General features: G+C 35.2%; 3 protein-coding genes across 10 annotated transcripts in view; 2 read left to right on the top strand and 1 right to left on the bottom strand.

The window, feature by feature from the left end:
• The window catches only part of LOC130985259 (uncharacterized), a 920,555-nt gene that overhangs the window by 849,574 nt on the left and 49,245 nt on the right, over positions 1–21,736 (top strand). The window lies entirely within an intron of this gene.
• Positions 1,755–5,833, top strand: LOC130985266 (inositol 3-kinase-like). Of its 7 annotated transcripts, none has more exons than XR_009088931.1 (7): positions 1,758–2,806; positions 3,580–3,740; positions 3,948–4,106; positions 4,186–4,346; positions 4,416–4,517; positions 4,630–4,783; positions 4,916–5,833. XR_009088931.1 is itself a non-coding variant. In XM_057908147.1 (6 exons), exons 1-5 carry the CDS (start codon positions 1,967–1,969, stop codon positions 4,487–4,489), a joined length of 1,395 nt encoding a protein of 464 aa, XP_057764130.1. In that variant the 5' UTR covers positions 1,755–1,966; the 3' UTR covers positions 4,490–4,517; positions 4,630–5,833. The 7 variants fall into 7 exon arrangements, 2 of the variants coding, with proteins under 2 accessions (XP_057764130.1, XP_057764129.1); XR_009088932.1 differs by having other exon boundaries at positions 4,940–5,833; XR_009088930.1 differs by having other exon boundaries at positions 5,311–5,833.
• On the bottom strand, positions 9,106–12,162 carry LOC130985245 (calmodulin-binding receptor kinase CaMRLK). Its single transcript, XM_057908099.1, has 2 exons — positions 10,494–12,162; positions 9,106–9,975 (listed from the first exon to the last, which is right to left on the bottom strand). The coding sequence occupies exons 1-2, from the start codon at positions 11,911–11,913 to the stop codon at positions 9,341–9,343; spliced, it is 2,055 nt and encodes a 684-aa protein (XP_057764082.1). The 5' UTR covers positions 11,914–12,162; the 3' UTR covers positions 9,106–9,340.

Consider the following 21,736-nt stretch of genomic DNA (forward strand, 5'->3'; position numbering starts at 1 on the left):
TAGAAAAATGTATTTAAATAAGGTTTCTAGTTTCAAAAAAATATTAGTACTTAAAAATTTAAAATGGAGTATTTAATATATTAAAACATTGAATTATCATAGCTTGTTCATTGTAGATCTATTTTTTTACGTATCATATATCAAATTAAAGGTCATTTTAGCATTTTTCGTTCAAGACAAATATATATTTTGTTAAATGAAAATGAAAAAAAAAAATGTGCTCTTCAATCTCTAACAATTAATGTACTTTAAAAATGATTTTCATCAATGAATCGTCGATGCCTACCGTTGGATACGCTACCACATAAAATTTAACGGTGGCCAAAATTAATTTTGGTGCCTGAAACCTACTTCTCGTCCACCATTGTAAGTTGTAACTCAATGGTGGAGCACTAATTGATTTGCTCGAAGTTGATTCAACGATGTCGTCGATGATTTATTTTTATTTCTTTTTTATTTGAGCTTTTTTTCATAATATCAATATTTTTATTGTAATTCTTCTTTATTTCTTATTTCTTTATATATTCAACTCAAATATAATTCTGTAGTTTTTGTCGTGAAAGTGCTTTTTTTATTTATTGAATTACAAGATTTCATAATTTAAACATACGACTTAAAGGTATCTAAAATATCTAAATAATGAAATATGATAATATTGTGTGTATGTGTATATATGTATATTAATAAAATTATATGTATATAGAAATTATAATCTTTTACAAAATCCAAGTAATTATTTATTTATGTAGTTGAAAAATATTGAAGGAAAAGAGAGAAATAAAATCAAGAAGTTATATTGAGAAGTGGAAAACATAATATTTTTTTTAAGAGAGCGTTAAAATAGTTCGAACTTTAATCTCATGATGACTTTTAAATCTTAAATTTATGAAAATTACAAATATAGCCTAAACTTATTTACGTTGTTAAGTTTATAGCCCAAATCAAAATTTCGGCTAACTGAGGGTTGATATGGCTCGTCGAAAGCTGACTTCAAAATTTTAAAAAAATGACATTAAATTTTTTTTATCTTTATGTCAGCTACAACTGTCTAACTGTAAATCAGATTAAAATTTAAACTCTTAAGTGAAATAAGTACGTTTGCGAATGAAATTTTAACTCAGGTTATAAACTGAACAACCTAGATAAATTTAGGCTTTCTTTGTAATTTTTATAAATTTGGATTAAAAAATCACTATGAAGTCAAAGTCCATGCTATTTTTTAAAATAACCCTTACAGGATTGAGAAAATTATTTAGCTAAGCTTAATCAACAGAGTTTGTATTCATATTTAGTTGATCGAAATTTGATTTAACAATAAGACAATTGGCTTTTTAAGAAAAAAAGAAAGAAAAAAATAGCATAATTACTTCTAATGCCAAAAATTTGATGCATAGATATTGTTAAGATTAGCGAGAATTAAAAAAAAAATTCTAAACTAATTATGTAGAAAAAGGAAAAAAGAAACACAAAATCTTCCAAATTCAAATTCAACCGTCAATTTGTAGAAGGGTACATTAGTCATGAAAATTGATAATTAGTAGCTGAATTAGTCCCTAAAAAACTGAACTAATTTGGTATAAATTTAGGGGCACTACGTATATACATATTATGTAGGACTAGATTAATTGATATGGAAAATGAGGGAAATTACAAAATTAGTTGAGTTTGTCTTCGAGCACGTGAGAAAGTGACAATACAGCCCAAAACTTATAACTTGACCCACTAAATCCAAAAATAAAAAAATGTTATAAACCCAAAACTGAAACGGAGTTGACAATTGGGTTAGATAGGTTACCAAATGAATTTACGGATTGATTCCACGAACTTGTCACCATTTCGCCACCACTGCTATATTCCTCCACGCGTTGCCACCGATCAATTGCCCAAAACCCTTTTTGCTCCGCTTTTTTAACTCTGCATTTCAATGGCGTTTCGCCGGTGCCTCTGATTCCCCCTTCCCCAAAAAATGATCGAAAATCGAGGCCCCACTTCCTGCCTCGTCGTCGGCAACTACTGCCACGACGTCCTCATGAAAGACAGCGTCGTTCTCGCCGAGTCGCTCGGCGGCGCTGCCGCCTTCATCTCCGCCGTCCTCGACGGCGTCGCCATTGCCTCCACCTTCGTGTCCAAAGTTGGCCCGGATTTCGCCTACTCCGTGGCACGATCCCCGTCCGTTTCCGAGTCCTCCAAAACGACGGTGTTCCACGCCCATTTCTCATCGCAGGTCCAGCGGCACGATCGGGTCCTCAAACGGGTCGAATCGTGCGCCTCGATCACCCCCTCGGACCTCCCCGCCTCGCGGCGGTTCGAGTTCGGCATGGCCGTCGGCGTCGCCGGGGAAATACTGCCGGAGACGCTCGAGAGGATGCTCGACATCTGCGACACCGTGTTCGTGGACGTCCAAGCCCTAATCCGCGTGTTCGATCCCGCCGACGGAACGGTGAGCCTCGTTCATCTGAGGGATTCCGGATTCGATCATTTGGTGCCGCGGATAGGGTTCCTGAAGGCGTCGTCGGACGAGGCGCCGTACGTGGGCGTGGAGGCGGCGAGGAAGGAGTGCTGCGTGGTGGTGACGAATGGGGAGAAGGGGTGCACGGTTTATTACCGGAATGTAGAGCATCGGATTGCCCCCTTTCCCACCGTGCAGGTCGATCCGACGGGGGCGGGAGATAGCTTCCTCGGCGGGTTGGTGGTGGGACTCATCGAGGGGATGCCCGTGCCTGATGCCGCCTTGTTGGGGAACTTCTTCGGGTCCCTCACCGTCGGGCAGCTCGGGCTGCCCAAGTTTGATTTCCGGGTTTTGCAGGTTGGTCTGTGAAATTAATCTCTCTCTCTCTCTGCGTGAGAAATTGTTGTTGATAATGAATTTGGTGTAGTTATTCTTCTTTATCAGCTGTTGGATTGGTTACATGCATCCATAATTGTGTGATTTGTGATTGTGAGAGCTGATAATCTGGCCTATTCACTGTTTGAGAAAATGATCAAGTGAAACTAAGCTTGCTCCTCGTTGCATGAATTTATTTGCTGAATTTGTTGAAATTTTGTAAGTATAATGAGACTTTTGTGTATAGCCATTGTTACTTCTCCAAAAATAAGCAGATGTTTACCTCACTGTCATTTTTTTTAGACCTTCGGTAATTGGTAGTGGAATTTTGAGCATTTATGCTTCTCAAATCATATGGATTTTAGTAATTAGTTTGTATAATTCAAGGCCCTTTAGCTCTTTGTTCATGTACATCTGTTTCTTGGTCCGCATCGTGTGATGATATTTACAAATTTCATTTACTCGTATGCAAATACACAAACAATGTATAATCGTTTGCATGTTTCATCTCTTGTCTTCAATTTCGTGTGTTACTCGTGGATTTGGATGTAATGTTACTAAATCTACTTGGTTTGGTATTGAAATTGTTCGAGTTAACTTAAGGAATTAAGAAAGAAATCAATGGCCTAAAAATTCACCCAAAATAGGGAATCCTTTGATGATATTAGGCATCTTGTGTATGTTGCATTATGCTTGTATTGCTACTTGACATTTTCTTTTGCTGATGGTTGTTGTACTTTACAATTTCCTTCTAGGCAGTTAAGGATGAGCTCCAACGAAGGAGGTTGAAAATGCTCAGCCACGAGAGGCTAAACGGAGAACTAGTGTTTGTGAAGCCTATAGATCACGAGGACTTCTGCATGGCGCTTGTTAGGGCCAAGACACTTCCAGTCCGAGAATGCCAACAAGATCAATTGTAACCTTTTGCCATTTTGAACACAAGAAACATATTTATGATTCTAGTTTTAGTGGTGTTGTTTTTTTTCCCTCTGTATTTTCGAGCTAGATATTTCGAAATATACTCTCTTTCTCTCTCCTCTCTCTCATATTTCCAAGTGCCACAATATGTTTATGTGCATATAATGTTCAATGGATTTTCTGAGCTGCCACTTATGATTTTTAGACTTCCAGTGTTCTACAAGCAGAGAGATAAACTTTTTCATCCTGTATGGGCATGGTCTCTACCGAGCTTCATACTTCGCCTGCCTTACTCTGTGATTGAAGCTATGGTATGGTCTTGTGTAGTATATTATGCTGTAGGATTTAGTCCTGAGGCTGGAAGGTTTGTCCTGTAGACTTTTTTTTTTCATTGACTATAAATTCAATTTCCAAAGCTCATCGTGTCATTTTATTTGTTTCAGGTTTTTGCGTTGTATGTTTGTGCTCTTTTCTGTGCACCAAATGGCATTGGGACTCTTCAGGACAATGGCTGCACTGGCAAGTGATATCATCATTGCTAATACTTTTGGTTCAGCTGCATTATTGATAATCTTTTTGTTAGGTGGATATATTCTACCAAAGGGTAAGCATTGTTTGTCATCATAAACATTTACCTGGTTGTTTTATACTTGGTGACGACCTTCTATTTTAGAGATGATTAAACCATGGTGGTTGTGGGCATTCTGGGTGTCTCCACTGTCCTGGGCAGCAAGCCATTTCAGTTGACGAGTTTACTGCTAAAAGATGGATGGAGGTAAGATCCTGCAATGATTTGATCAGTGGCAGAGTCCAAATGGATAATGATGTCAATTTTACTTGCTTGCTGATAATTCTTTTGCTTGTATTTATTGAACTTGATATCACAGAGGTCAGCTGGAAACACCACTCTTGGAAATATGATTCTGCAGATTCATAGTTTACCCAGTAATGGTTATTGGTATTGGCTTGGAGTAGCTGCTTTACTAGGATATGCTTTGTTTTTCAACATTACAGTGACAGCAGCACTTTCCTTTCTCAATCGTAAGTTACCTGACACTTCTGATATCCATTGAGGTTCTAAACTAGGCAAGTGTAGGACAAGTAAACTAAGTTTGAGTTGTCAAGAAATATGCGGATAGATATCAAGCAAGCATGTTTCATGATTTCGATCAGAGTTGCATCTATGATTTCCTCAAGGCACATCATCGGCTAACTTTCTGGAGAGTTGGTCGAATTGAAAAAGAGGATCTTTGATTGATCTAGACAGAGTCCATCTTTTTCTACGGTATGATGGTTGTTGGACTTACTCCCAACCAGAGCTTTGCTTCAGTCGTCGCCTCCTTGTTTTACTCACTGTGGAATCTCCTCTCCGCTTCCTCGTCCCAAAACCATTAAGGGAGCGTTTACCTTATATGATTGACAATACATATGATTGAGCGGTGATTAGCCTATACTATATATACATATAATACCTTCCATCCATCCCATATTAGCAAATACACAGCTCCAGTAGCATGCAAAAATCACCTCATCTAAGCTTTCTCTCTCCTAATATTATTGATTTACAGAGCACTCCTGGGTGGTGGATATGGTTCTACTACATCTGCCCGATGGCGTGGACATTACGTGGCATAATCACGTCCCAACTAGGCGACGTAGAGACAAGAATCAGAGGGCAGGATTTTGAAGGCAGTGTGAAAGACTTCATCAATGTGCATTATGGTTATGATTCAGGGATGCTTGGAGTATCAGTTGCTGTGCTTGTTGCATTCAGCCTCCTATTTTTCGGCCATTTCTGTTAAAGTTCTCAACTTCCAGAGAAGATGGCTGCTGCTGACTCTACAACTATTACAGTGATCCCTTCATCAACACATGTGAACTACTGCTCATACAAATATGCAATATTGTCTCTGTCTGATTTTGTCAAATATATAACCTTTGATATGCTTGTGAGCAAAATTGAAATGCTGGATGTTAGTATCACTATAAGAAGATCAGATGAAATGCCAAACTCTTGTTCCATCATCATTATAGCACTGCACTTATGTGATACACTCGTTATTATTATTATTATTTTATTGGTTCTTTTTAGTGTGTGTGTGGATAATTGTGATGTTTGGTTGTGTGAAGAATATGTTTTTAAATATAACAAATTAAACTACATGATTGTTTAGGTTTTAAGAGGGTGTAGAATTAAATAATTACAAATTCCTTTGTAATCTAATAAAAATTATAATCCTCATTTCTAAATTTTCTAACATATAATTCTCATTTTGAAATGACCTAATATATAGTCCTCAATTTTGTGATAATCAGACATCTCGGGAATTACATAATAATCCCCACACGGCAGAATCACTTCGACGTTTCTCCATTATGCTATGTAAAACACACATCGCTGTCTCCTTTTTCATTTTACCCAATTATTATTACTTTTTTTTTCGTCCAAAACTGCACATTATTTGAATTGAAAGTTTGGCACCTGCTTAGAATTTTGATTAGCTTTAATTAATAGATAATCTTTATCGTCCCAACTAGGGAAAGAATACATCGACATTCCTTAATTTTTCTCTCATTTTTTAGACGTCTTAGTGTGTTTTGGGGTTGCTGAGAAATGATAAAAGTTATTAGTATTATCCGAAAATTATTGCTTTCTTATTTATCAAATTTGAATAAAATAACTCTAATGTTTTAGTGTAGTGGTATTCTTTTTTATATGCATAAGAGTGAGTGAATGATCAGGGTATAAATCGCAATTTCCCCACCCTTCAATAAATAAAAAAAAGTAAAATAAATAATATTATGGGCAGGGGCGGATCCAGAATTTGAGGTTAGGGGGGCTGAATTTATTGATCTACGACGTCTGAAGACATTTACATATATAGGGGGGGAGGGAGCCCCCGTTGCAATTTTTTTTTTTTTATCATTGAGTAGATTGAAAGCATACATAAACATACTTTTATACATTCTTTTAAAAAAGTATATTTCATTTTTTAAACAAATAAACTAACTTTCATTGTTAATACAGTAATTAGTAATTTTACTTTTAACTTTAGAATAAACTCAAATTCAACATTAAAAATTAAATAAAAAAAATAAGATAAAAATAATTATTATGGATCAAATCCGCCACTGACTATGGGTAAACTATAGTATTATTCAAAAAAATTATTCTTTTGAAAAAAACTACTTCTATCGATATAATAATGTACAATGTCAAATAATTATTATGGATAGAATCCGCCACTGACTATGGGTAAACTATAGTACATTATTTAAAAAAATTATTCTTTTGAAAAAAACTACTTCTATCGATATAATAACGAAAGGGATTTCGAACTTAAATTGATTGATGTGGTTTAATTAAGCTGCCCAATCATATTTTCATCTTTTGTCGTTGGACAATTGCTTATACATTGTATGAATTTTTCTACTCAATTATCTTGTCATCAGATGTTCGATGACAAAATTTAAAATATGAGCAGGCAATCAAGACCACGAGAGCTTCGAAAAAATTGAATTATTTTTGGATTAATTCAAAAGTCATTTGATTCTTCTAATGATAAAAATTGATGAGCATTGAAAGGATGAATAAAATTGATAAATTTTATAAATTAAAATATATTTTAAAAAATGTCAAAATGACAGATACTATAAATAACCCTTAAAATTAGATTTGCTGATCGAATCGTCAATTTGCTTTTCCAACTTTATCTACCTGAGGAAATTTTACTAAAGCAAGAGAATACATAAATCCCCAAAAATATAGTCCTTGCAGAAGAAGGCTGCATGAGACTGAAGTTACTGACGTTGCTTTTTACTCTTCAGTCATTTTTCATTTATTCTTATGGAAAGGTTCTTCGATTAATTCTTTTGATTATAACAAACAAAAATGCAAGAATTTGCAGAAACAGAACTGTATTATTTTTTAATTGTAAAAATTATAGACCTGCTGCATTACTTATTTCCTAAATTACATTTGAGGTTGTAGTTTCACTTCTCTTATTTTTCGGAGGAGCTATAAATATTAACTTAGATGTATACATCAACACCAACATATTTGTATTTATTAAAATATATAATGAAAATTGTAAAAAAAAATTATAGAAGATGAATGTGCGCTCATGAAAGATTCAGTACTTATTCAACCATTATGCTAGACAATACTTTTTTTATTTTTATTTTTTTTGAGGGGGCTAGATAATAAATTTATATACACCTACTATTTATATGTGTAGATGTAAACATAAAATAGTGGTTCCAAGCAAACGACAATTCCACCGCATATATATCTCGTTTTGTGGTTAAAATTTTGTACAAGACCAAATAATAGCATCTCAAATTTTGCATCGCACTAGTAAGAAAAGAGCAAAACTAGGAACAACGAAATATGGTCCATTTTCTTCAACTATAAAAACAAACAATAAAAAATGGCCCCATCCAACATAAGTATAACTTATTTAGATCAAACTCTTTGCTAAAGATTGTCGTTATGCACTTTAGTGTACGCAGTGGAATATTTGCTTTTGTGTAGCTTTGAATAAATGCAGGGAATACTATAAATTTAAAGGATTAAAGCTACATATATATGTAAACAAACAACAACAAAAAGAGCAAGCAAACAAAGGAAAAGAAATTAATAAAGACAGAAAAGAATGCAAAAGAGTACCTGATGTTAAACCAGCCTCATACATACATACATACGCAAAGAGACCACTGATGACTGATAACTCATATAATAGAACCGTGAAATCCCATTTTTGCCCTTTTATTTCATCAAATTATTCAAATACAACTTGTATTGTATGTAAACAAATTATGGTTTTTTAAAAAGGATATCATGAATTTCAAATTCACAGATTATAATGAATTTGAGATAAATTTTCAATAACTAAACAATCAAAACTATATACCAACTTGCACGTAAGAAAATAAATGAACCAAAATATCCTTTCGTTGAGACAATTTTTGATACCTAAACTTTAACACTTAAATTAGACCTAACACATAAATTAAAATTGTTGAAAAAGAATGTTAATTCAAGAGCTGAAATCAATTAAGAAAAATAAAACAAGTTCAATAAATCAATATCAATGGTGGACGCAAGAGGAGCCAAGCCACCAATCAAAAGAACTTGTTAGAAAATTATTTTGAAATTATCATATTATTGGTATTTTATATGGATCATTATATAATAGTTCTATCATCAAATCAAATAGTATGATCAAAATAGCAAACTCAAAATAAAGAAGATATATAGTCCTCACCATGAATTATTCTACGTCCCTCAAATGAGTACTATACAAAGTAAAGTCTAAACAATATTTTCTTCTTCTTCTAATTTTAGTGTACGACTGTGTAGCATCTATGAGATGTGAAGTGCCATAAAATATGCTAGTAATTTACAAGCCAAAAAAATTGAAAGCGCTGATTTTCCACAAAATGATTGTACATTTCAAGAAATCCTATTAAGCGCTTACATGATATACTACACCAATTCATTGATTCGAAGTCACGCTCAATAATAGGAGAGTTTAATTATATAGATTTAAACGTAGTAATTCAAATCTAAAAAATTAAACGCCTCAATTTTTTATGTCAAGTAATTTCCAAGGGAGTAGGATGTATATCTTTGAGCAAGCCCAAAACTTGCTGCATGGTGGGCCTCTTCTCCGGCGCCTCCGCCGTGCACAAGTACCCGACTCGGAGGCACTCCACCATCTGACTCACCGAGTCGCCGCAGCCTCTCAGCCGCGAGTCGAGCGCGTTCGCCCCTTCCCCGTCCTTCACCAGCCTCCTCACCCAATCCACGGCATGGCACGAGCCCCGTTGACCGGTCAACAGCTCCACCAGCACCACGCCGAAGCTGTACACGTCATCCTCGGTGGACCCCGCGACCTGGTCCTGGCTCGCCGCGAAGTCGGTGATCCGCGGCTCGAGGTCGTCGGCCAGCAGGATGTTGGACGGCACTAGATGCCCGTGCACGACGGGCTTCGACCGGGCGTGGTGGAGGTAGGCGAGCCCACGCGCCACCCCGACGGCGATCCGGTGGCGCGTGTGCCACTCCATCTTCTCGGGCGAGGTGTGCTGGGGCCCATCCCCGGCCCCACTCTGGATTTCCCACGTGTCGCCGCTCCAGTCCTCCACGTTGGGCGCCCCCGTTGGGAGCTCGTGCAGCCAACGGTGGAGATCGCCGTTGGCCATGAACTCGTACAACACCAACTTTTCTTTACCTGCGCACAACGGAATTAAACCCATCTACCTCATTAAATTCGCATTCCACTTTCATGTTCCAACCGTCCAATGTTACATGAATAGGATATGTCAAAATATCTTTTAACTTCAAAATAAACACTAAAACCACATGGTATAAACCAACATATATTAATCACCTGAAAGAGTGAAAGTCTTAATTCAAATCCCAAAATCACAATTTGACTTTCTATCTATATAGTCCACACGAAGTCCGAAGCGGTGAGTAGAAAATTTTACAGCAGTCCAAAAATGAATCTAGCGCTAGTTTCAAAGCTCACAATCACGAAAATCTAATCATATCTGATCTCACGACTGCAAGAATATATGTATTGGCATTTTCTCAGCGCCCAAATCTCACGTGAATTCATTAAATGTGGTAGCTCAAGAATACGTCAAATTAATTACTGACGCACACGGATGATAATAATACAAAAAATGAGAAATAAAACACTACTAATTGAGGCAAAATAAGGCAATTAGGCAGAGATACTCGTACCTGCAATGCAGTAGCCAGAGACAGGCAGCAGATTAGGGTGTTTGAGCCTCGAGAAGTCTTCAAACATGGCGGCAGCGTCATCGCGACTGAGGCTCCTGGCATTTTCGAGAACCTTGATTGCCACGTGGATATCGCCGGGCAGCACGGCGCGGTAGAGGGGCCCGCACCTTCCTTCTGCGAGGAGGGATTCTTTGCCGAAGTGTGACGTGGCAGCGATGAGGTCCTTGAACGTCAGGTTCATCAATGGCTTCTCGAACATAACCACGGCGGCCGACGTCGGCTCTTTGATGTCGGCTACCCACGACGACCCGGACTCTGTTTCGAACGAAAACGGGCCCGATTTCTCCATCCTGAACGGGGTCTGGATCGGCGTGGAGATTGACCATTTGCTCTGCCTCGCTCTGCTCCTATTCCTGCACCTGTAATATGCCAGGACGGCCACGGCCACGGCGGCGATGGATGAACCTAGCGACGCGCCCAGGATTATGGTTTTCCGAGTTTTCGATCTCGGTCTGGGTTTCTTCGCGGGGCTGAGGTCTATTTCTTGGTTTTGAGGCGGCGGCTTATGGCGGAGAGTGGGCGGGTTAGGTTTTATATGCAAGTCGGGGGCGGTGGCGGTGGTGGTGGTGGCGGCGGCGGTTTTGTTTCGAGTGGTGAGATTGCCGGCGTGAATGAAAGCGGAACTGCCGAATTTGTGGACGTATTTTGAGTCCAGAAAACCCGACACATTATTGAACGAGATGTTGAAGAAACTCAGATTAACTAAAGACGGAATATCGGCCGGGAAATTACCGGTAAAACGATTGATCGAAATATCCAAGTGTTTCAAGGATTTAAGACCAGAAATCGGGCTTAAATTCCCCGAAATATTGCAGCCGGATATGTCGAGAGATTGAAGATTAGTTAGGTTGGTGAACCAAAGGGGAAGCGCAACTCGAAAATCATTACCGGAGAGATTGAGAGAGGTGAGATTAGGAAAATTGGAGAGATAAGTGAAGTTTCTAAACCTATTAAAGGAGAGATCGATCTTCCGAAGCGGCGAAGAGCTGAGCGAGGCCGGTTTAGGAAGTCCGGCGGCGCCGCCGAGGCGGTTGTTGGAGAGGTTGATTTCGGCTAAGTTGGGGAGAAGCCAAAGAGAAGGCGGGACGGAGCCGGTGAGACGATTGGCGGAGAGATCTAAGGCGCGCAGGTGCGTGATGTTTGTGAGGTGTTTCCATGAGATAGCGCCGGTGAGGTTTCTGGAGGAGAGGTTGATTTGGGAGACGGAGCAGCTGGTGTTGAAGAACCAGGAAGGTTCGAAGCCGGAAACGGAGGCGAATGCCTTGGCGAGCAGGGCGCGGTCTGAGGTGTTGCTGCACGGTGATGATTCGGATAGAGAGAGGAGAGAGATGAGGAGCATGAATCTGAGCATGGTTTTCATTTCATGGATGCAGAGAGAGAAAGAGAGATCTGAGCTACTGTCACATTATGTAGTTATTGAAGGCGGTGGTGGTGGAGTGGTGGTCTGCTTCTTTGTGAGTTTGGACTCGTCAACTACTCAACTTACAAACATGGAGAAGACCAAAACAGAACCACTAGCTAAACAACACTGTTTAGTGGACACAGATTCTCTATGCTTATTCTTCAAATTAAATACACTTGGTTTTCATACTAATAATCAACACAAAATCTTAAGTACACCTGGGTGTACCGTACAATTTGATTGATCCGTATTCAAAGTAGTACTGTACTTCCTCTGTTTTTTTTAAGTGTCCTATTAAAATAAATTTATTGTTCCTTTTTAAGTGTCCTATTTCAAAATTTGATAATAAAAAATGATAAAGTTCCTACTTTACCCCTTTTTAAGTGTCATATTTCAAAATTTGAGAATAAATTTATTACACTTTAAAAATAATAAATATGGGCACAAAAGTAATACTCCAACTTTTTTGATATATGTACTTTTTTTCCATGGAACACTTAAAAAAAACGGAGGGAGTATTATTTATATGGGTTGGATCAAAATATGGATTTAAATTAGAGTGCGGGTCAAAGTTTAAGTGAAGTGTAACCCGATTGTACAGTACACTCGAGTGTACCCAAGACCACCTCTACTATCAATTAGTTGTTTGTTGAATTCTCCACTTCCACTAATTGTATTGGACCAACTTTTTTTTTTTTTTTTTTTTTTTTTTTTTTTTTTTTTTTTTTTTTTTTTTTGATAAGGAAAGTAAATATTATAGAACGAAAAGGCACCAGTAGTACCAAGAAGATTACAAAATCATCGGTGATTCCTCATTCGACATCCACCTATGAATCCCAACTCCATCATTAACAAAACCAAAAATTCTACCCCAACTCCACACTCTAGCTTTGATTTCTCCAAACAAGTTTGCACTCTCCCATATTTTGTTCTCAAATCTACTCTCATTACGCATTTTCCAAATAAGCCAAGTAGTACAACACCAAAGAGCCATCAAGAGCTTCTTATTTCTTTTCCGGCCACTCAAACTAGTAAAGAACTGAAAGTGCGAGGACACGTCATATGGCTGCACCATGCTAACTCCGAGCCATTGAAAGATTGCTTCCCATACCTTTGAGGTCTTTGGACAGTGGATCAACAAGTGATTCGTGGATTCCTGCCGATGAAAACAGGCATTACATCCCACCTCGACTTCACACAACATCACATTTCTTCTCGAGAGATTGTCACACGTCGGAATTCTGTTCTTCAAAATTCTCCATGCGGTAAGCTTGACTTTGTTTGGAATAGGGATCTTCCACACCTTCGTATTGGACCAACTATAATCATAGATACAGATCGAATTACCAATTATGAATCTACTTATATAAATCAAATATTTAGTTAAAATAAATTATTTTATCAATTACTAGTATATCTTACCATGAAAAAATTGTTATAAGTGGATTTGGTGGGTGTGAATATGATTAAGGTATGATTGTCAACGTTTCTTTTTACTCGTTGACTCTATGTTTATGATCATATCCCTGTCTACTGAATTATGCCATATGGGAAATTATGATAAAATAGTAGCTATATTGTATTGTATGTACCGTGCCCATCATGCATATTAATTAATATGGGACAAAGGTTAAAGGAATTGATTTGACCGATAGTCAAAGAAAGAAATAAACATTAGGAGTTGAGTTGCCCACCCAAGCCACAATTGGATTTGCTACTTTGGTTTCTTTACTTCATGTTGCATTTTTCCCCGCTCCAGTACTGTAATTAATTTATGCCGTATATATATCTGAAATGTCATTAAACATAATAACGTTACGTATATAAAGCACATTAATGATTTGAAAACATAAAAGGATAGTAATAAGGAGTATAACGAATGATCTCGTACCAACATAACAACATGCATAGATCAAGCAACATATCAAATAGTATGCTTTATTATTGTGGAGGAAAACAATATATATGTAGTTAAGAACATCTGATCCAATGCAGGGGGGAGGCGGTTCAAAGCGAGGCCGACGAGAGGAGTTGAGTGCGAGAGACATCACATAATATAAGGGCACGTACAGTGTACGCGCCCATTTAAAAAATATTTGAATTTTAAAATTGTGCAACGATTCGATCTTGAACTTTAAAATTCAAGTAGCTTAGCTGTATCTTGTCCTTGCACCAGAGCTTCGCCGGAATTTCGATAGTATTTGGCTCGACAATCCTCCATTTGCAATCGCGACCTTCACATTCGCCTCAACTCAAATTTGAATGAATACATTTATGCTCGTTTTGGTCCGATCGAGCAATAATAAAATTATTGTAATTTTAATTTTAATCATTGTATTTTATTTTAAGTATTATATTTCATTTTAGTTAATGTAATGTCGAAATTTAATTTTAATGAAGTTGTATTTAAAAATTGAATAGTTAAATTGGAATAAAAGGAAATAGAGAAATTAGAGCCCCTTATAGAGCCAATTACATTGCAGAGCATAAGCTCTAAAGTGGGGACTATCTCCTTAGAGTCTTTTTTAGAGCATTACATTGGAAATGCTCTAAGAGATCATTGTGATAGTAAAAGATTAGTTAAATAAAGTAGTCAATTGGAAGATTAATTACACAAATCTTTTGTGTTTCCTTAATAAGTTTGTTGTTAGTTCTTAGGGAACATTTAGTTATCGACAAATAAAATTACGTGTGTCGTGTTTACGAGCCGTATAGTATAATATTCATTTGTAAGTAATACTTACATGTCTTCGAAAAGACATTCAGACAATGTGAACTCTTATATGTAAATAGCGAGATTTAGGATTCAAATCTTAACTCTCCACTTTCCCAAGTCAAAGAAATACTGTATATTCACATGTAAGCAACTCACATCAATTAGGCTTAATTATGCAAATTCTGACCTAAACACAGTTGGAACATTGCTGCATAAGCTGTCCTAATCTTTTAACACAATATTGATGTTTGAAGTAAAACCAGACGTGCTAATTTATAAAACCAGCACTTTATTTAATGATGAATTTGAGTGCACTATTTTTGGAAGTTTCAACCCGATCATTATTTTCCTAGAGGCTTCGATCTCAATTTGATGTAACTAATGTCTGACTTTTCAATTTTCATATACATTTTCATATAATTGTTTTATGATGGGCCATGAATTTAAAGTGGATTTGGACACTAGCAGGCGACTTACTCCACAACTGGTATCTGAATTTTGGGTTGGCCATCCATCTGCTCTGATACGTGATTATCGCCTTAATTCTTCTTATCTTAAGATTAATTAAATAAATAAATCGGACTTAAAGCATTTTTTGGGGGGTTTGATAGCTTATGACTTTACCTAATCCCACATAATCCAAGCAAAATCTCCAAAAAGAATGACAGCTGGGATTTTACTGTCCAGCCATCCAAAGTGTACTAGAATTTAGTTTTCCGTCAAAATACTTTATTTTAATTTTTTTTAAATATTGAAATAAACAATGAACAAGACTATTGAATAAATATATATATATATATATATATATATTCCCTCCATACATAATAAGTGTAAGACTAAAAAAAGGGGTTTGAGTATAATTTTCGGTGATATCAAATGTTATGTTTGAGAACAGCAAAATAGATTGTCAATAATTACTTTTTTGTATTTGATTCTGATGAACAAATATGTGCCGACGAATGACATTTGGGTAGGTTCATATGTATTTACGGATAAAAATATCCTGCATATTATCGAAATGCACCATTTTTGTATTTTATGTACATGTTATACCAAAATATCACCTCGTCGTATATATCTGCAATCTACCACTGAGAAGAATGTTCCAAAAGTAGCATGGATTTTACCATAATTTTCCTTGATAATTAAACAGCGTGTAGGCTATTATTATTGATATATAAGAGCATCATTATTTGGTTGAGCCTCTAATTAATTTATCCATGTTCGGGTTTATTTGTGAATCACTTGTTGCATTGATTTGACTCATTATGTTGACTAATATAAATTAGCTTTAAGTTTTGATTTAATTTTTATTCCAAAATTAAAATAATTGAAATACAATAAAATTACATTAATAACATAAATAAGAAAAATATATCAATTAAAAAAATCACACATAAAAAACCATTTGCATATTAACAACTATATATTTCCACAATTTTCTCAATTTTCCCGTCGGACGAAGAAGAAGAGTAAAACGAAGCTATTTTGCTACGTGAGAAAATGAAAGAGTGAATGAGAATGAAGATGAATTAGAGATAAAATGATGTAGGGGAGTAGTATTGTTTATTGATGAAAAAAAAGCTGTTAATAGACATAAAACATTTTTTTCAATTTTCATTTTTTAAGTTTGACGTGTGTGTAACATGCGCCTCACATTTCGCTTCATGAGCCAGGCTTATGCCATTACGTTACGATTTGAGCTTCCCCGTCTGCATCAGGAGGCTCATTGTCAAGGTTGGTTCGAGCGAGACGATGAGCCTCACCTATATCATATAGATGCTCTAAGAAGTATGGAAATCAAAAAAATTAATACTACTATCATATATAAATTTGAATTCAAATACAATTATTAGCATTTTATGTTAAAGATGGGGGACGGGTTAAACTACATTTTTTTTTATGAAAAATACTAGTATTTATTTGTTGAACTACTTTTAATATATTTTTATTTCATAATATGGGGGACGGGTTAAACTGCATTTGAATATATTTTTATTTTAAGATTAATTACATATAATTATATAATTAATGAATTAATATATTTTTATTTATCCTATTGCTATCCCACCTGGCAAACTTAGTGCTAAAGTGATCATCTGATATGATGTTATCTAATCTATTTTTTTATTTTTCAAATCGACGTCGTTTTAGTAAGGCCGCTTCAACCATAAGTTTTGCTATAAAATGACCGAAATAGAAAATATATATGTTTTTTAGTGAGGCCACTTCAACCCTAAGTTTTGCTATAAAATGGGCGAAATAAAAAAATATATACATCTATATATATATATATATAATTTTAATATAAAATTAAAAATTAATGTATTACGTATTTTTTTAAATAAATTTTTTTATATAATTAACCCTTTATAGAACCCCGAATGGGACAAATAGAAGCCGCATGAATATAAGTTTTTTTTGAAAGAAATCACATTTGATATCGCAAAAAAAACTATATTTGAGAATTTGAGATGGGCCTCTTCGTCTTGAAAAACAAGCCTCCTTTGGGCTCTCATTTGACATTCAAATTGGAGGCAAGGCCCGCTTGTGAGGAGGAGGGTCTTCACATAGAAACAATTATTCCCTCTGCATATAAAATTGATCGCATTCTCTGCGATACAAATTTTAATAAAATATAAATAAAATTGTTAATAGAATAAAAGTTTTACTTTAAATATAAATAGAATTGTGTGAACTATATACAATTATAAATGAAAGTGACAATTATTTTATGGAGGAAACGGAAAAAAAATTGTGATAAATTTTTCGTAAACAAAGAAAGTAATATTTTGTGGTCCAAAATTCATAAAGACACTTAATATTTTAAAGATTAATTATTAACATCTAAATACATGAACTTTGGGTCATTTAGATTTTTCTCGCTAATTTTAAAAATAATCAAAAAAAGATGCACAAACTTAAATATAATTGCAATTTTTTCATAATTAAATATTAGTCAAAATTAAAATTTACGTATTAATTAACATGGTACCAATTCAACTAAAACGTAATCAATTTTGCATTTACAAAATATTAAAAAAAATAAATCTTAACTCCAGTCTCCAAGTCACTCCACCCTCTCTCGCTCTTAAATTTGTGTTCGAGAGTCGCCTCTCCATGACTGAATCATTCTAGAATAACCTGCAATTCGTATAGTCGGCAATCCAATAAATCGAGAGATTGGTTCGATTTACATCTCTAAGAAAGAGTTTATTTTGGGAGGATTATCTTTGATAGATAAAAATAGTAAGGTTAATCCCTTGTTTACTCTGATTGATTGAAACTTTGGGATATCCCAAGGTCCTTGATTATTTTTATCAGGAAAGCTAGTTTTGCTTGATTCTTATCGCATGGAAAAAGTGGGATTGAAAAAAAAATTCTACTCCCTTCGTCCCAATAATCTTGTCCCATTTCCTTTTTAGGAAAAATTTAGGGCTTGATTAGTTAATTAAACACCATCCTAATTAATCCACTAAACATCATTCCTTCTCTCCTTCATCTCGCTCGACACTCTCACCCTCTCTATTTCTCACACACAGAGCACGCCCACACACAAGCACACGCCGTCACCCTTCTGATCTCCGGTGATCGCAGCTGCAGCGCCGCCACCATTGCCCTTCCCTTCTCTTTCTCCAGCTCATCTCTCTCAAATCTAGATTCCCAATTTCCGTCTCTCTCTCAACTCTTAAGAACGACGCCACTACCACCACTGGGATACCCTCTGACCTCGGCTGGACAATAGCAGTAGAGACGGCGCCGCTCCCCTTCTTTTAGCGGCGGATTCAACGCTAGAGAAGTGTGCGGGCTCCGGTCTCCCTTCAATTTCTCTATAAAGTTTCTCTCTTTCTCTCTAAACCTAGATCTAAAGTTTCTCTCTACTCCCTTCAATTTCTAGCGACAACGACTGATAGCCGCCACCGGTCTCTCTCTTTCTCTTCTCGCCGGACTAACAGGAGCACCGAGCTACTGTCGTCGACTGATCTCTCTCTCCTTCTACTTCTGCCGGCAGACATTTTCTATTTTTGCTTAACAAAGGTGATGAAAAATTTGTAGAAGGAATTCTTGAAATTTGTTAAGGAGGATGAAGATTTTGTTGAAATTTGAAATTTGCAGAATTTTGTTGCATTTTCTATTCTTGCTTAACGAAGATGATGAAAATTTTGCAGAAGAAATTGTTGAAATTTGTTGAGGAGGATGAAGATTTTGTTGAAATTTGTTATTGAAATTTGTTGCATTTTTGTTGTTGCCTTTAATTTACAGAATTTAGTTTTACTAATCAAATTAGGTGGATCATCACTTTTATTCCTCTAATTTAACACTCCTTAATTACCGTTCCGAAAAGTAACGGGACAAGCTTATTGGGACGGAGGAAGTATTATTATGGATAAAAATACTCAATCACGCATATAATCAATCATGCAAAATAAATACCTCATAAATACGTGTCCTACTTAATAAATGGCTAACCTGCCCATGTGGAAATAATTTTTGCTACCGACACCCCTAAATTTCTTATTTATTAGATGGAGTGCACTTGACAAATAACGGGCATGCGTATCAGCACCGTCCATTAGCACGACCTTTCACCTCTCTCCTCATCTAAAACTACTCACTCCACGTACATCACCTTATCCATCAATTTCACATTTTTTTTTGTTTTTCGAGGACCCATTAATTTCACGATTATCTCTACTAATTCTCACATCATTTGCCTTTTTTTTTTTGACTTGGATAGGGATGTCAAAAAAGCTCGACACTGACGGATCGACCCGAATAGACCGATAAAAAAGGTGGGTTAGGGCTGAAAATTTTTAGCCCGAAAAAAATTTAGCTCGAATGGCCCGAACCGAAAAATAGCCCGAGCCCGATAGGATTGGCCCGAAAACCGAGTGGGTTGGTCCGATTAACCGAACACTTTCTTAATAATTGATTTTTAAACTTTAATATTTTATTTTTTAATTTGATAATAACATAAGGCACGACATATTTTAATTACAATAATATGATTATCCATACAAAAAAATTATACATATAAAAAAATCGTAAATTTGTGGGCCCGAACGGGCTAGCCTGAAACCGAGTGGGTTAGTGTTAGGGTCGAAAAATTTTAGCCCGAAAAATAAAAAAACCGACTAGCCCGAACCGAAAATAACTCGAAACCGAATGGGTTGGCCCGATTGACATCCCTAGACTTGGGGGAGTTGGGGAGGGGGGAGCAGTGGGGGTTTGAACCCGATACCTCACTGTTCACACACAGGAGATCGCACCGCTTGGTGTCCCCTTGGGGACACATCATTTGCCTTTTTGGAAAATTAATATAGTATTCAAAGTATACATAGGGGAAAAATAGCAGCTACAATATTTGATAATCGAATATATTTGATAATCGAAGATTTAAATCGTCAAAAAAATCCATCTAGTTTAGTTTACTATCGACCTATTATGATTCATTCATTTACTTTTGAAGATGAATTTTAATCTCTACAATTAATAAGACCAATCTTTACTTATTTAAATAGATCGGAGTTTTGGAATCAAGACTTTCGATTATTGTTACTGTTTAAATTAATTTTATTTTATTTATATTTTACTCAAAGACGAGATTGGATAAATTATAATTTTAACTCTTCTTATGTTTCTGAAATATATTACTCTAATGGGAGGGAGAGACGACACGAATTTTAATAAAAGTTAGTTATGTATTTGATGATTCCCACAAGTTAATAGAATTTAAAAAAAAATATTTTGAGACAAATGAAAAAAGAAAAAAAATATATTTTAAGAACGAATGAAGTATATTTTATCAATTATACAAAGTTCCCAATTTGTTTGAGATATGACTAATGAACACCGACCAATTGAAATTTAAGTTTTACTTGTTTGAAAATTACAGATATCTGTTTAGAAAAATTTAAGTTCTTTGCGTAGATAATTTGAATGTTCTGACTCTACGTCTCATCTTCCAAATTCCAATCATGGCTTGAAAAAAAAATTATTTATCGTTTCGGATATTATTAAAACAAATATTAATTCTTATTTACATATTTCTTAATTAAAGTTTCTCAATAAAAATAAACAATTTACACTGCTTATATATATGAATACAAAGTTTTTGGTCGAATTATTATATAATTTCATAATTTGCTTAAACTCTTAACATTATTATTATATAATTACACAAAGGTTTAAAAGACTAATTGTGTAATATTATTCATTATATTATTATAATTACACGATTTTTAATCTTGAGTTATAAAACTGTTACATGATTAAATATATTACTGCAAAATGTGAATAATATTTATATATTTTTATAAGGATTTGTACTTTTTTCTTTTGTTAGAACAAATATATACTATATATGGATTTTCCTCATTTAAATTTTCGTGTTGATTATTTTTCACAAAAATCATTATTAATTTATATATAAATACAAGATATGACGGGTTATCAAAAGAGTAGTTCTATTTAATTTGGACAAAATATGTCCGAACAAAAAATGATTAAATACTTTAAAGGGGATTAGTTAATCTTATTGTTTTCCCCACTTTTGAGTTTATTTATTTTTTAATAATTTTTTATTGTATTTTTGTACTTAAAAAAACAATAAAAAATACAAAAATATCATAGTGTGGAGAAAACAATAAAATCAATTGAATCCTTTTTATTTTGAACTTCAAATTCATAGGCAGGACTCGAACATGCGTTCGTCTGTTGACCCCGATTATCATACAAATTAATTATTGATTTAGAATAACAATTAGGAGAATGTTAAGAAAACGTATCAATAGATCATCACATTCGTTCAAGAAAGGGCAAACATGTAGTAATGTTTAGTGCTAACAGAATGAATAGTGATTAATATTATGAATACTAATATGCTCGTTGAAATGAACGAAGTGGCTTTGATACAATATTCACAACAATCAAACTTTCCGCATGATATATAATCAAAGGTTCTATGCTAGCTCAAACACATAAAAATAGTTGTTTCATAATTGTTTCAAACAAATGTGCATTCGACAAAAATAATTCCCTCTTTTTTCTTTCTATTATCTATTA

Source organism: Salvia miltiorrhiza, chromosome 5 (assembly GCF_028751815.1).
Source record: "Salvia miltiorrhiza cultivar Shanhuang (shh) chromosome 5, IMPLAD_Smil_shh, whole genome shotgun sequence".
Classification (NCBI taxonomy): Eukaryota; Viridiplantae; Streptophyta; class Magnoliopsida; order Lamiales; family Lamiaceae; genus Salvia; species Salvia miltiorrhiza.